This window comes from Bos javanicus, chromosome 10, assembly GCF_032452875.1.
Source record: "Bos javanicus breed banteng chromosome 10, ARS-OSU_banteng_1.0, whole genome shotgun sequence".
Lineage (NCBI taxonomy): Eukaryota > Metazoa > Chordata > Mammalia > Artiodactyla > Bovidae > Bos > Bos javanicus.
In genome coordinates this window covers 17,980,819-17,997,016 of record NC_083877.1, presented here as the reverse complement: position 1 = coordinate 17,997,016, position 16,198 = coordinate 17,980,819, and the positions used below count along the sequence as shown (strand labels likewise).

The 16,198-nt window shown below is 43.3% G+C and overlaps 1 protein-coding gene across 2 annotated transcripts in view; it reads right to left on the bottom strand.

The window, feature by feature from the left end:
• Nucleotides 1-16,198, bottom strand: part of THSD4 (thrombospondin type 1 domain containing 4) — a 675,283-nt gene that overhangs the window by 619,715 nt on the left and 39,370 nt on the right. For both annotated transcript variants that reach the window (XM_061430240.1, XM_061430239.1), the window contains exon 3: nt 9,384-9,453. In XM_061430240.1, the coding sequence (XP_061286224.1) occupies nt 9,384-9,453 (70 nt within the window). The remainder of the gene's footprint in view (nt 1-9,383; nt 9,454-16,198) is intronic.

Below are 16,198 nucleotides of genomic sequence, written 5' to 3'. Positions count from 1 at the left end.
TTTCCTAAAACAATTCTGTGAGCTAAAATTCTTTGATTTGTTACTCTGTTATTTTAAGGTTTATAATATACATCTTTAACTTATCGTAGTCCACTTTCAAGTTATATACAATTTTATACATTTTATAAGAACCTTCTAATATTATATTTCCATTTATCTTCTTCTGGCATTTACAATATTGGTCCCATACATTTTACTTACACATACATTATTACCTCCACAACACATTATATTATTTTCATTTAAAGAGTCAATCTTTGAAAGAGACTTAATTATTTTTCAAAACTGTATATATTTACCCATGTAATTATTATTTCTGGTTCATTTCATGTATAGATCTATATTTTTTTGTATCATTTTCCTTCTGCTTTAAGAATTTCCCTTAACAGTTTTGGTGTTACAAGTGTGACTCAGCACTTATGTATGAACATGTCTTTACTTTCATTTTTGAAAGATGTTTTTTCTGGATGTAGAATTCCAGGTTGACAGTTTTATTCTTTCAGTATTTTAAAGATATCGCTTCACATGCATGAGTGACAGCAGACAAGGAATATGTTGTCATCTTTTTCTTTGTTTCTGTGGATGTAATGTGTTTTTCTTCCCCCCTAAAGGATTCAAATTTTTGCTTACTTTTATCACTGAATTTTAAGCAATTTGATCATGGTGTAAAGGTGCCATTTCCTTCATGTTTCTAGTGTTTGGAGTTCATTGGTATTCTTAGATTCATAGTTTTAATCAAAATCAGAGTATTTCCTAGTATTTAAAAAAATATTTTTCTGTTACCCCTCACTTCTTCTCCTTTTGGTACTCCAACTGCATACACATAAATTCACCTGAAGTCATTACAGGGTTCACTGATACTCATCTTTTTTAAAATTCTTTTTAGAAAAAAGTTTCTATTCCTATATCTTCAGGTTCTCTTTTATTGTCCACATCTAGTCTTCCATTAATCCCATCCAGTGTATTTCTCATTTTCATCTCCAGAAGTTTGACTTTTTTTTTAATATTTCCCAAACCTCCACTTAACTTTTTGAATATATGGGATACAGTTTTAATAACTTTTAATACCCTTGTTTTCAAATTCTAGTATCTGTGTCAGTTCAGAGTTGGTTTCAATTGATTGTTCTCCTCATTATGGAGAATAATGCTAATGTTTTTCTACTTCTGTGCATGCCTGGTAATCTTTGACTAAAACCAGACATCTTGAATTTTACCTTGTTGGGTACTGGATATTTTCATATTCCCATATTCTTAAAAATTGTACTAGGATAGGTAAGCTATTTAGAAACAGTTTGAACCATTCAGTACTGCTTTTATGATCTGTTTGTGATGTCCAGAGCAACGTGTGTGTGTGTGTTCAGTCGCGTCTGACTCTGTGCTCGCCAGGCTCCTCTGTCTATGGAATTTTCCAGGCAAGGATACTGGAGTGGGTTGCCACTTCCTACTCCAGGGAAGATCCATTTCCTGACCCAGGGATTGAGCCCATGTCTCCTGTATTGCAGCTCACAGGATCTTCAATTTTCATTGCAACATGCAGGATCTTTAGTTGTGGCATGTGAACTCTTAGTTGTGGCATGCAGGACCTAGTTCTTGGACCAGAGATTGAATCTGGGCCACCCACACTGGGAGAGCAGAGTCTTAGCCACTGAATCATCAGGGAAGTCCCACTTAATTAATGATTTTGATTGAGCATTGGGGAAACAATGGAAACAGTGAGCAACTTTATGTTTTGGGGCTCTAAAATCACTGCAGATGGTGATTGCAGCCATGAAGTTAAAAGATGCTTGCTCCTTGGAAGAAAAGCTATGACCAACCTAGATAGCATATTAAAAAGCAGAGACATTACTTTGCCAACAAAGGTCCGTCTAATCAAAACTATGGTTTTTCCAGTAGTCATGTATGGATGTGAGGGTTGGACTCTAAAGAAAGCTGAGCGCCAAAGAATTGATGCTGTTGAACCGTGGTGTTGGAGAAGACTCTTGAGAGTCCCTTGGACTACAGGGAAATCAAACCAGTCAATCCTGAATATTCACTGGAAGGACTGATGTTGAAGCTGAAACTCCAATACTTTGGCCACCTGATGCAAAGAACTGACTCATTGGAAAAGACCCTGATGCTGGGAAAGATTGAAGGCGGGAGGAGAAGGGGGTGACAGAGGATGAGATGGTTGGATGGCATTACCAACTCGATGCACATGCATTTGAGCAAGCTCCAGGAGTTGGTGATAGACAGGGCAGCCTGGCATGCACAGTCCATGGGATCACAGGGTCGGACACAATTGAGTGACTGAACTGACTGACTGAGGATATTTCACATGCTTATTGGCCATTAGAATATCCTCTTACACAAAGCATCTGTTCAAGTCTTCTGCCAATTTAAAAATTTAATTGCTTAACATTTTCTTAATAATTAGTAGTTTCTTTATATAATCTGAATATGAATCTTTGGTCAAATATGTAATTGTGAATATCTTCACCCTGTCTTTGGCTTATCTTTTCACTCTTCATGGTGTATGATAATAAATAAAACTCCTCAATTATCATGCAGTTCAAATTTTTTTATGATTAGTTCTTTTGGTGTGTTGTTTAAGAAACCCTTGCCTATCCCAAGTCATCAGGATATTTTCATATATTTTCTTCAAAAAACCTTACTGTTTTCTCCTTTGTGGATGTGGAATACAGGAGAAATAATATCAGAAATTTCATGTTACCTAAAACTTATTTTTGTCCTTCTATAGGCTTTCTCTTCAATAGCCGATTGTAGGACATTGTCAAGAGGCAATCTGAAGTCAATTGTTTTAGGTGTTGTTTAATTGCTAAGTCACGTCTGACTTTTTGGGCTACCATGGACTATAGCCTACCAGGCTCCTTTGTCCATGAGATTTCCCAGACAAGAATACTGGAGTAGGTTGCCATTTCCTTTTACAGGAGATCTTCCCAACCTAGGGATCAAACCCAAATCTCCTGCATTGGCAGGTGGGTTCTTTATTACTGAACCACCAGGGAAGCCTGTACACAGTAATAGTAGGCTCTAAACCCTTTCCAAGGGCCCCAGCTATTCATATTGTGACTTGCAAACCAGCTAGCAAAACAAATATTTTACTTCACTCTTATTTCATTTCGTAGTATGTCTGGGTTTTTTTCTTTGTTTGTTTTAAAGTTTCTATAAATAACAAATTGAAGAGCACTTCTCTTTGGCTGGTGGCCCTAGGAGTGGGTTTTTATTTTCCTCCTCATTGTTTTTCATTGTTTTCTAAATTTCCTATAATAAACATGCATGTGCTGTGCTTAGTCACTTATTGTATCTGACTCTTTGTGACCCCATGTACTGTAGCCCACCAGCCTCCTGTGTCCATGGGGATTCTCCAGGCGAGAATACTGGAGTGGGTTGCCATGCCCTCCTCCAGGGGATCTTCCCAACCTAGGGATCGATCCCAGGGTCTCACATTGCAGGTGGATTTTTTACCATCTGAGCCACCACAGAAGCCCATGAATACTGGAGTGGGTAGCCTATCCTTTCTCCAGGGGATCTTCCTGACCTAGGAGTCGAATTGGGGTCTCCTGCCTTGCAGGTGGATTCTTTTACCAGCTGAGCTACCAGGGAAGCCCAATATACATGCATAATTAAAAAGTAAACTAAAAAAAAAAAAAAGTTAAGCAGTGGTGATTCAAGTATATTAATGTTTCTCCATTTGTAGGAATAAAATAACATGTTTCATGATTTTTTCCTAAATAGATTATGTGACCATACACTTTATGACTTATAGAGCAACTTGCTCAGTGAACGTCTGTCAGACAGACAGAACACTTTCATTAACTTAAAAGCTTTCTACAATCTACATATTCTCTTGTACTAATAACGTATGGTTTTTATTAGAGTCTGGGACAAGTTTTTTCCACTCTTGATCTTACCTTATCTACAAACGAAGCCACAGAGAGTTTTTAAAATGAAATCACTTGCCAAGTGTCATTAAATAACTACCAAGAACAGAGGCTGAACAGTCCTTTCTGATGCCATCCATCAGGAGCAAGAGGAAGACATCTGGATAAAAATATCTTGAAAGAGCTACTTACACTCTGCACTGAGTCCTCTTTTCCTGCACTATTATGGGACAGTTTTTACAGAGATGTATCCAGTCACCCGAGTAGCATTTAGAAATGCATAGTTTATTTGACAGCGTTTACAAATTATGTCTTTTACTCAGAATAACTTACAGTGTAGAAATGCTTCCATATGCTAAAGTTGGACATGCTATAGTAATGAGAAAGAAAAAGAGATGTCTTTTGGAGGGTGGTTTTCATATGCATACTGAACTACAGTGTGCACAAATTCGTAATGCTGTCCCTTAAGAATTTACCATAAATGGTTTTCTAATTCTTGCTGCTGCTCTCTTCTACAGATTGAGAGTGGATCTTGCCACAAAGCAGTCAGCAGGAATTCAATCATGATTTATCCAAGCAATGAAAACAATTTGATAGTAATCATAATTCTTATGTTTTCATGAAAAAATATATTTTTCCCCTAAAAAATATACTTTTTTTTTCCCTCAAATCCTTTGTGTTTCTTAAGGTCCCAGGAGGAGACAATTTCCAACTTCGAAATACATATACAGTAATTACAGTTAACTCTTCTCTATCTTGACTTTAGAGCAGTGGCTGGCAAACGGTGGGTTATGGGCCAAATCCAGTGTTTTGCAAATAAAGTATTATTGGAACACAGACATGTACATTTATTGACAAGTTGTTTATGACTGAATTTGTGCTACAAAAGCAGAGCTGACTAGTTGTGACAGAGATTTTGTAGCCCAGAAAGCCTAGAACAATCACAACTGACCATTTATAGGAAAACATTTCCAGCCTCTGTTTTAATAGGTATCTCCTTATTTCTCATGTTGCAGAAATAAACGGATGCTATTACTGCCAGTACTGTCGCTGCTCCAGGGCTCTGGGGACAGTCAGGAAGGATGACAGCCACGGCTTCACAGAACTCCAACAAAACGTCAGGAAGAAATTTGCGACCCAAAAAAGCACTGAATCTTCCTTCTCTGAGGTGAATGACAATGACAATGATCCTGGCAACTAAAATGCACATAATTATATTTGAGAACTGTCCTAAAATGTGTACTGTCTGAGTAAAGGAATCTATAAGCGATTTTGAAAAAAATTTTCCCAATCTAACTTTCTACTACAAAGTTCTTAATATTTTGACAAGGCAAACCAATACACTAAAATGTGAAACCTTTTACTCAATTTCTAAATTCGACATTCTAAAGTGATTCATAAATCATTTTTCAAATTTCTCAGAATAAATACTTTACTTAAGAAATATGGAGACTTACTAAGCACATTATGGTACAACTTTCTAAAGAGAATAAATTAAAAAAGAAAAGAAAGAAAGGAAGAAACAAAGCAAAATGGAGGCAGTACCTTTTTGTGAAACTTTTGTTCAGGTTACGTATATACCATTCAGGCTGACTTGAAAAGTTAATAGACACAGCAAAGTAAACTGAGCATTTATAAAATATTTTAAGGTATGAAGGTCTATTTGAATAATACCAAAAGAAAAAAAGAACACTGGTAGACTGATTCAACTGTTAAGATTAATAACCCTGATAGCTCTAAACACTAATAAATAATAGAACATAATAATGAAAACAGACGATTGTCTGATCCAGCTGCAATAAAAGCAGTGCTATAGACTGGGTGGTTTATGGAAAACATAAATTTATTTTTCACAATTCTGAAGGCTGGGGTGTTCAAGATGAAAGGGCCTGTGGATTTGATGTCTGGGAAGAACCAATTTCCTTGTTCATTGACAGCAATCTTCTCCCTGTATCCTCACACAGCAGAGGAAGCAAGAGATCCCTCTATGACCCTTTTAATAAGGGACATTTATCCTCTCATGACCTAATCACCTTCCAAAGGTCCCACCTCCAAAGAGCATCACACTGGGGATTCAGTTTCAACATATGAATTTGGAGGGACATATGTAGTCTATAATATTCTATCCCTGGGCCCCCCAAATTCACACATTTCTTACAGGCAAAATACATTCATTCCATCCCAATAACCTAGAAAGCATTAACTGGTTCCAGCATCATTATTAAAGTCTAGGTTCTAAGTTTCACCTAAATATCATTTAAATCAGACATAGGTGAGACTCAAGGTATGATTCATGGGAAGGGAAGGGCTTATGATTCATGGGAAGGGAAGGGCTTCCCTTCAGCCTGAAGGGAAGCGTGCCTGATACTGTCCATGCTCAAGGTATGAGCAAACTGCTGTCCAGCTATGAACATGTGAAATCAAACATGTTATGTGCTTCCAAAATGTAACGGTAAGACAGGCACAGTACAGACATTCCCATTCCAAATGGGAAGAAGAGGAAAGAAGAAAGTCTGCAACCCACCCAGGAAAGGTTCATAAAGGCTTAAGAATAATTCTCTTTGGCTCTGTGCTCTGCTCTCCAGGCCCACTGGGCCCACGGTCCTGCCTGAACAGGTTGGGGCCCCAAAGCTCCAGGCTGCCCTACCCTCACTGTGGTTCTCCAGGGTTGGGGTCCTGGGACCTTGGCTCAAGCCTTGTCGTTTGAAATCTGGGTGGAGGTAGTCATGTCCCCCAAGGCTCTGCTGGGCACAGCCCAGCCTCACTGGGTCATCACTGGAGCAGCTCCTGGGGCAGCCTAGGAACTCAGCCTGAGTGTGGGGAGTGGAAAGCACGAAGGGAGATGGTGCCAAGATGGACCAGGTCTGGAGGGCACCACCGCCCCCTTACAGTCTTCCACTGTCTTGGACAATAGCCTCTGGCTTCGCTTCTGTCAAGATGGCTGACTAATCGCCTTATCAGTCTCTCAACCACACCCTTAGCGTTTGTTCTTTCCTGGACAGGCTTTCTCATTCTTTTCAATATGGATCCGCTGAAGAATTTCCAAATCTTTAACTTCTGTGTTGTGCTTCCTTTCCAGTTAACAATTCCGTCTTTAAATCAGTTCTCTCTTCTCACATTTTACTATGAGCAGTCAAGAGAAACCAGGCCACTCCTTCAACACTTTGCTTAGAAATGGCTTTGGTTAAATATCTGACTTCATCCCTTACAAGTCCTACCTGCCACAAAACACTACAGCAGGAATGAGCCAAGTTCTTTGCCACTTTATAACCAGCACAGCCTTTCCTCCAGTTTCCAATAGCTTGTTCCTCATGACCATCTAAGAACCCATCGGAATGGCCTTTAACGTCCATATTTCTACCAACATTTTACTTGAGATTACTTAGGGATTCTCTAGGAAGATTGAGGTTTCTCTACAGCCCCCTCTTTCGTTTCTGAGCTCTTACCAGAGTCACTTTAAAAAATCCATTTATGTCATCACAGGCTTTTTGTAGCCTGCACCTCAAACCTCCTCAGTCTCTACCAAGTATCCAGTTCCAAAGCCCCTTCCACATTTTATATATTTGTTATAGCAGCATCACCACTTCTCAGGGCCAATTTCTTAGTCAATTTGGGCTGCTAAAACAAAGTATTATAGATCAAGTGCTGTATAAACAACAGAAACTGATTTCTCACAGTTCTGAAGGCTGGAAGTCTGAGGTTAGGGTGCCAGCAAAGTCCCAACCTTGGGGTGCAGACTTCTCATTGTATCCTCACAGGACGGGGCAGCAAGCTCTCCCCTATTGCTAACAAGGACTAAGCCCATTCTTGAGGACCCCACTCCATCACCTAATCACCTCCCAAAGGCCCCGCCTCCAAATACCATAACATAGGTTAGGTTTTAGCACACCAATCTTGGGCTAGCATGGGGGTGGGGGGTTGGGGTGGAATACAAACATTCAATCTATAATAGTTGTCCTTTCTGACTCTTGAAATCATGAATGGGAATGATGCAGTAAAATATTTGTCTTTGTTTTTAGTCACTAAGCCATGTCCAGTTCTTTGCGATACCATGGACTGTAGCCTGCCAGGCTCCTCTGTCTATGGGATTTTCCAGGCAAGAATACCAGAGAGGGTTGGCCATTTCCTTCTCCAGCGGATCTTCCCAACCCAGGGGTCGAACCCACGTCTCCTGTATTGGCAGGTGGATTCTTTACCACTGAGCTACCTGGTTAAGAAGGGTGTAAATTGCCAGGCATCCACCAAAATAATGTTTAGATCTTGGCCAGTTTTTCCACTCACTCATTCAGTCAGTCATTCAACAGGTGTTTTATTGAGCACCTACAACATGCCAGGCTGTATTCCAGGAGGTAGAAATAGGGTAATGAACAAGATAGGTAAGATCCCACTTTCATGGAGCTGACCCCTAATGAAGAACACCACACAATACAGGTTCATATCTGGCCCAGAAAGACAAAGGCAGAACACAATCCACAGACCTAAAAGAAACAAGACTCATCAGACAAGAACATCAAGAACTTGTCCCAAGAAGGTGCATATCTGGGCAAACCCGTACACATACTCGTTTCTTGGCTCCCTTCTCTCCTGGACTTCCCTTATGAAAACCCCTCTAGGAAAGGTTCCAACCAATTCAGTCACACTTAGATACAAATGGCTGGCTTATTAGTCCTCTCCGACGTGTCTGCATTTCATTACCTTTAGACACCAGGAGTTCTTAGGCAGGAGAAAGGAATTTGAGGGACCCTCCCAAGGTCATATCATGCACCTATTTCTAAGGAAATATTAATCATGCAACAGCTCTGCTGCAGGACAGCATTGGGCTTGTTTAGGCAACAGCGTATGGTTCATTAACTATGAAACACTCAGAACCTGAAGGGAAGCGTGCCTGATACTGTCCACGTGTCCCTCCAGGTGCTCTGCCCACCTTTCTCCACCCAGCCCTGCTGCCCAGAAGGCTGGCCTTTGAGCACTGCATCGATGGATTTCTTTGTTTTCTGTACTTTGACTGGGCTCAGGTTGAGGGACTCACCAGCAGGAGTTGGAGAGGAGGAAAAAAGAGAGGGCCTGGTTTCCCTGTTCTCTGCCTCCCTGCCTGGCTATTGGCTGGCGTCCTTCTACTGAAAATCATGGATGGCTCCCACCACAGCTCTAACCATCCACACCCATCACGCTGAAGGTGTCCCCAGAGGAGGTTAAAGCTCCATGCTGGTGCTCCTCCACTCCTAGGGGGTAGAGTCTGCCCGCTGACCTCTCCTTAGCTGACCCACTCTATCAGACATGTGCTGCAAGGCCAGCATTGCTTTCAGATCAGAGACTGACTCTGGGCACTGGCTTCATTTTTAAGGTCAAGGACTTAGGAGGGGTGAACATCCTATAAATGGTGTTTCCTCTGAGAATCAGCAGTGACTCACCTTCAAACAGAATAAAACTCAAGGCATGGATGACTAGTATGACCCCAGGACCTTGGCAGAAAAGGAAAGCCTCAGAAAGGCCATGGCTTACCTTTCTGTGTTCAGTGGAGGGCTGCGGGCAGACGAGCTGGAGTCCAAGCAGCAGGAGGGAACCCAGGACACTGAAAAGGAAAAATAGCAACAGGCAGAGCTGTGAGCACGTTCTAGGCAGCAGCATATAGTGGAAAGGTATATTTCCGTTTCATCTTTGGAAGGAAGTGAAAGTCGCTAAGTTGCGTCTGACTCTTTGCGACCCCATGGACTATACAGTCCACGGAATTCTCCAGGCCAGAATACTGGAGTGGGTAGCTTTTCCCTTCTCCAGGGGATCTTCCCAACCCAGGGATCAAACCCAGGTCTGCCGCATTGCAGGCAGATTCTTTACCAGCTGAGCCACAAGGGAAGGAGCACAGCCCAACTGGGCCCTAGGATGTAAACCCAGTGAAGACGCAAAGGGCTAGCCCCACAGGCAAGGAGACAGCCGAGTGCTGTGGGTGGGGCCTTGGCATGAGGCAGACCTGGGATCAAACTCTGCTTTACCACTTGCTGGCAAGGTTTCCAGGTCAGGACATTGAATTTCTTTGAGCCTCAGTCTCCTTCCTTGTAAGATCAGGATACAACAGAGGCTGGCTGGAGGTCTGGGAAGGCTGCATAAGATAACACATGGTGCCTGGCACAGAGTAAGTACTCATGCATGTTGGTCCTCATGGAGGCGGTAATGTCAGCCCAGAAGGGGGGCTTCCGAGCCTGGACAGGGAAGTTCCCCTCCCACACCCTGGGCTTCCTCAGACCCATTCCTCTGTCTGTCCTTGGCTCTTCAGTGTCACATATGTTCTCCACGGGTGGGATTAGCTGTGTTAAGCCCTACTGTCACCAGCCCTGATTAGGGCTTGTCATCAAATAAAGAGAAGGTGTAGAAATAGGAGCCAACTGGCCCCAAGGCAGCAGGGTGAGCTGGAAGAACATGAAGCTTTGGATTCAAACACTTTGAGGCTAGAATCCCAACTCTGTCATTCCCATCCAGGTGATCCTGGGTGAGCCCACGTCTGTGAGCCTTAAGGTTGCCATATGTAAGGATCACCAAGGACAACAGAGGTGAACACGCCCAGCACAGTTAGTGAGTCACTGCCAATTAATTAAATGCCCAGAGTGCCCTGATGTCACATCATCAACGGCACTGTTTGAAGCATCAGAGCGAAAAGGCCACTGGTCCTACTTGGTTGTCTTTGGAATCCTCTTAGGGTTAAACCCTGAGCACAGTCAGGTAACCCAGTGGTTCTCAACCTTTTAGAGGCCTCCAACGTAGCTGAGAGATGAGCCCTTGTGCTGTGTAGAGGTAGGCACAAGGAGAATCTGTCTGAAGCTGGGGGCAGGGGAGGGGGTGGTAAGACCTGTGGAGTTAGGAAAGCTCCCACCATCTCTAGGAACCCTAAGTTCCACCCTCACTCCCACTGTGTATAGATGAGTCCGGTCCTAGGAAACCACATAGAATGGATGTGGCCAGACTGGCTAGAGATCATGTGATGGGACAAGAAGCAGGAGGAAGGGATATGCTGCTGCTGCTCAGTTGCTCATTCATGTCTAACTCTTTGTACCCCATGGATGCCAGGTGCCCCTGTACCAAGGTGTTAAATGTATGGCTGCATTGAGGCCCCAAAACTAAGAACCAAGGGGATGACATATGCACACATTCCAAAGGGAAGAATGCAACCATCTGTTCAGGACCAGAAATGGAGGTGTCCTCCTCTGGCCCCACCCATCCTCAACCTTCGGCCTGAACAAGGAGTGCGGTATGGGCTGGAGAATGGGACATGTTTGCTAGGGATACAGGAGTGCTGAGCATAGCCCCTCCATCCTGCTACAAGGGGAAGAAATAAGTAGGGCAACCATTTAAGAGCTTGATCTGGACCCTCTGTGTCTGCAGTATACTGAGTGGTGCTTGACTGTCCCCTGAAAAGTATCTAAAGGTCAAAACCTAGCTGGAGTGTTGGGAGCACAGAGTGATTAGAGAGAGCTGGAGTGCGAGCAGTCTGTGTACCTAGAACTTGCAGGGGCAGGAGAGGCTGGGGTTCTCCTGTGGAAAATGGGACTTAAGTCGTCCAGTAAGGACCTCCTCAAAGAAGATAAACTCATCAGGATCAGGTAACCCCCAAAGACAGGGTGATATGAGGTGTGTACCCATGGGGCCCGGGAGCTGGGGGACGGCGGTAAAGGGGCAGCCGATGTTTGCACAGCCTGCACCAGGGGATCCACAGCAGGAGACCCCAGCGAGGGGAGGTTCTTCAAAGGACCAGCCAAAGTGCCCTGAAAGGAGAATCCACAGTGTTGACATCTGCCGAGCCAAGACAGCCACATCAGCTGACAGTGGGCACCACTCCTATTGGGATCCTCTATGCCCAGTTACCTCTCTCCCCCATGCTCCCTCCTGGAGGAACAAGGACCAGAAGGAGAGGGCACAGAGGGGAACCAGGAGTATGAAGAAACCAGCCAAGCCTTCTCTTCCCTACTACAGTGCTCTGAGGCCAGACCAGGCCCAGGATGTGGGAGGAAAGGAGCTTTAAATTGGATAGGAGACTAAAGATTTTATATCTGACTAGACTTTCTTTTAATGTAGCAAAATATACACAAAATCCCTCCAAGTAAGGCATCTATTCAGAAAAATATTAAAATGAGTGGTGAAAAGAATCAAGGAGTTGATTTATACTTGCTGAGGCTCTAAGCCAGTGCTGTCCAAGACAACTTTCTGTGAGGATGAAAATGTTCTGTCTCTGTACTATCCAATGCACAGGCACATGGATTTGTGCTGCTCAGCACACAGGGGGCTAAGGATGCAGGTCTGGATGGTGAAGTTACTGATGTCTTAGATTCATCCAAAAATGACCCAAGGAAAATGAAAATTAAAGCTACTAAAGGAAAACTAAAACTTCTAGAAGGATGGACATGTAGCCATTAAAGCTATCCCTCCTACACATACACACATCTTTGGGGGCTTTTTGATACTTGTAAGTGAGACTGCTCATTAAACCTGCAACGGACCAGAAAACCACCTATCTGTCTTCCCTCGACAAGGCAGGGCCATTTAAAGAAGTAGGTGTGAACACGGTGATGAGAAAAGAACAGTTATTTTCTACTTGCATTCTTACTAGATTTAGGTTGATCTAGAAATCAAGGGACATGGGCATCACAATTCCGGAGTTTATGCTCCTTGGTTACATAACCTTGGGCAGATCACCTTTGCACCTCAATTCCTTCATCTGTAAAATGGGAATAATGGCACCCACCCTGACTATCTCAAATGAGTTTATGTGCAAGAAAATACATTATGAAGCTGTGCCCACAAATCTGAATCACTTGTAACACATTCTGGCACTGTTTACTCATTTAAAAAGAAAACCAGATTGGTGTGGTTTTGTTAAAAAAAACAAACAGCAGCTCCAGAAATGTGTTACACCTCAGCCCTTCAAAGTTCTTGGCACACACCTAAGCCACATATTTGTAATGCAATCAGGAGCTGTTTTGCATAACCACTCACCCCAGGCTGCACTGCCATAATAGTCAGGGGGACCTGGAGTGGGAGAAGGAGTGGAAAATGGGAGAAGGGGAAATTTTAGGTTTTCCACTCTCTTGGAGAAACTACATTCCAGGGTTGTCTGGTCAACCCTCCTCCCAGATATGGCTATAGCATGTTCTCTCCCCACCACACCCTCTCCCAACCTAGCCTATTTCTATTTCTCCACAACACTTACCATCTCACGTGTTGTTGTTATTTAGTCACTAAGTCATGTCCAATACTTTTGCAACTCCATGGACTGTAGCCCGCCATGCTCCTCAGTACAGGAGATTTCCCAGGCAGAAATAGTGGAGCGGGTTGTCATTTCCTCCTCCAGGGGATCTTCCCAACTCAGGGATCGAACCTGTGGCTCCTGCATTGGCAGGCAGATTCTTTACACTGAGCCACCAGGGAAGCCCTACCATCTCACATAGTATGTCTTTATTCACTTAAACTTCTTCCTCTGCCCACTAGGATATAAGCTCCACGAGATCAGGGAGCCTGTTTGGTCACTCCTCTATCTCTCAGCACCAAGCAGAGTGTGTGCTATATAGAAAGAGCTTAATTCATTGAATTAATGAATATGCCTTCATCATCTTGTGACCTGTGAAATTTCAAGATGAGTGGAAATAGTGAAAATTAATGCATTTTAAAGTGTCCAAAGTCATGCTGGGAGATTTTAAAAGCTATTTTATGAAGGATTTATAAAAATCAGTATGTTTTGGAGTCTGCATCTGTGTGTTCAGTTGCTCAGTGGTGTCCGACTCTTCATGACCCTTTGAACTGTAGCCCACCAGGCTCCTCTGTCCATGGGATTTTTCAGGCGAGAATACCGGAGTCTCTACATGACTTCCCCCAAATTTGTTCTTAAAGGATTTACACAGGTCTGGTAACAAAATGTTTGTGAGTGCTTCTTGTTGCAAAAAGGCTACGCGAGTTATCTTTAGATGTTCAAATGCTTCTTTTCTTCATCAAGTCGGGCCCTAGTGAGGCTCAGATGCATAGGGGTACCCAATAAAATTCATGCTGGAATAAAATCTTAGTTATTAAGTGGGCTCTGCTCTGAATGGAATAGAATAAATTCCCCCAGAGGGGAAATTATTCTTTGGACTGCAATCGCAGCAGCCAGAGCAATATATAACCCTAGGGGCCAGATGAAACTCGGCCAAGGGCTGGAAGCTTCCCACCCCTACACTGCAGACTCCACTTTAGGACACCCCACCCTCCTCACACATACCTATCTAATTGGTAGTCCATAGCTGTGCCCACAGCTCTTCAAAACACTGGCAATCTGGCCCAAAGTCTTGTTCCTGCTGACCCAATTCGAAATTAATGTTTGGGGAATGGGAGAGCATGTGTGTGTCTGTGTGTGTGCAACTCATGTGTTATTTCACTTTGATAGTTTGCTTTGGCAAACTGCTCCCAGCTTGCAACGTTTTGACAGATTGAAGGCTACCAGGGCCTTTGGCAAACAGATCACATACTCCCCTCCAAGCGGTGGGGGGAGCCACATTCCTAGCAAGACTTTCCGATTCACCTTGCAGGAGAAACAACCCAACAGTTCACACCAATCAGAAAAAAAAAGTCATGCCATTTACCCAACCCTGTTCTAGATTTTAAACACTCCATCATTTCATTTCCTGTAGAAAATAATGCTCATTGAAATTTGGTACAAGATTGACATCATGGAACTGGGACTCTGCCCTTCTGTATCTGCCTGGGCCAACACTTCCCCCAAACCCCCACCCCCACCCCAATCATCCTGGACTCTAGCGAGGGTGGATCATGTCACAGACACTGTGTGCCTGGGATTATCTCAATGAACTCAGTGCCACTTGAACACGGTCAAACTACAAAACAAGAAAAAGAGAGGGAAAAAAAAAAAACCAAAACCTTTATTTCTTTTCCTCTTCAGTTAATACAACCCAAGAGATATTTTGGGAGCAACCTGATCAGGAATAAAATTATATCGACCTTTGAAAAGAGAGCCAAAATCTTAGCACTGAAGTGAAATCTCCACGTACTGCACTCTGGAGATCAAAAATGATTGTTAAGCATTCATTTTACTGTATTCAGTCCAACCCTCTAACTTCCTCTCGCAGCAGTTAAACAGTAAAGGCAAGAAGGGAAGGAGATGAGTTACAAATGACATTAGCCAGAAGACCACACAGTTACCACTGATCTCAACGCTTACAAGTATTATTTCATGTAATTGCCACAACCATCCTGTCAGACACTTTGTTTATACCCACTCTGCAGGTGAGGAAACTGAGGCATAGAGATGCCAAGTCACTTAGTGCAAGGTATTGAGTGGCGAAGCCTGATTCCAATGCCAACGGTCAGTGTCTCGGCCTGGACCCTTAACCACTATGGTCTGGGCCTCCTAGGACACAACACACCGTGAAACCAAGCATTTGTCATTTTATTACACCAATTTTCTTCCCAGGTCTGTATAAGGTGGTGGCTTCCCACATCTGTTTTACTTTCTGTCATTTCTTGCAAAAAATAATCAGAGAGTAAGTAGATACAGGAAAACATGTACCAGTCTCACTAGAGAATATTCTAAAATAATTGAAACTAGCCATTGAAATTCCAAACTTTAAAAAAGTGCATTCTATTTCTTTGCCCCGCTTTCTCATACAGAGTATGCTGAGCTGTAGTAACCTTGTTTAGATGGCTCAGAGTCACCAGAGTATCAATCAATCGGTGCAGCAGAAAGTGGCAGCCTTGGAGCAGAGCAGGCTGAGAGCACGGAGACGCCTGGGGCTTTCTGAATCCAGTTGGCCCTCTGCCGGTTCCTTCCTGCTGTCAGGCACTGCTCACCTTACTGTGGATGAGCCTGCGCCTCTTAACTCCGCTTCCTTAGGGTCAGCCTTGGCCGCGAAAACCTTTAGACAGCCAAGCAGCAGCCAAACCAAGACCAAACAGGTTCAAGGAGAAGGCCTGGCTGGCTGTCGTGGAGTAAATGTTTCCATTTTAGAGTCGGACTTAAGGATACCTCTTCTAACTGCATATTTGTTTTTATTGCTTATTTCCAGGTTCTCAACTCTCACAGCCATTTGTGTTTTCTGGACTGGGGTCTCTGGAAAAGTGAGGTGTCCTGTCACAGCACAGCTTTCTTTTTTCCTTAATTTATTTGGCTGCAGCACGTGGGATCTCTGATCTTCGTTGCAGCAAGTAGGATCTTTAGTTGCAACCTGCGGACTCTTAGTTGTGGCATGTGGGATCCCTGACCAGGGACTGAACCCAGGTCTCCTGAACTGGGAGTGTGGAGTGTTAGCCACTGGACCACCAGGGAAGTCCTTCAGCAAATTCCT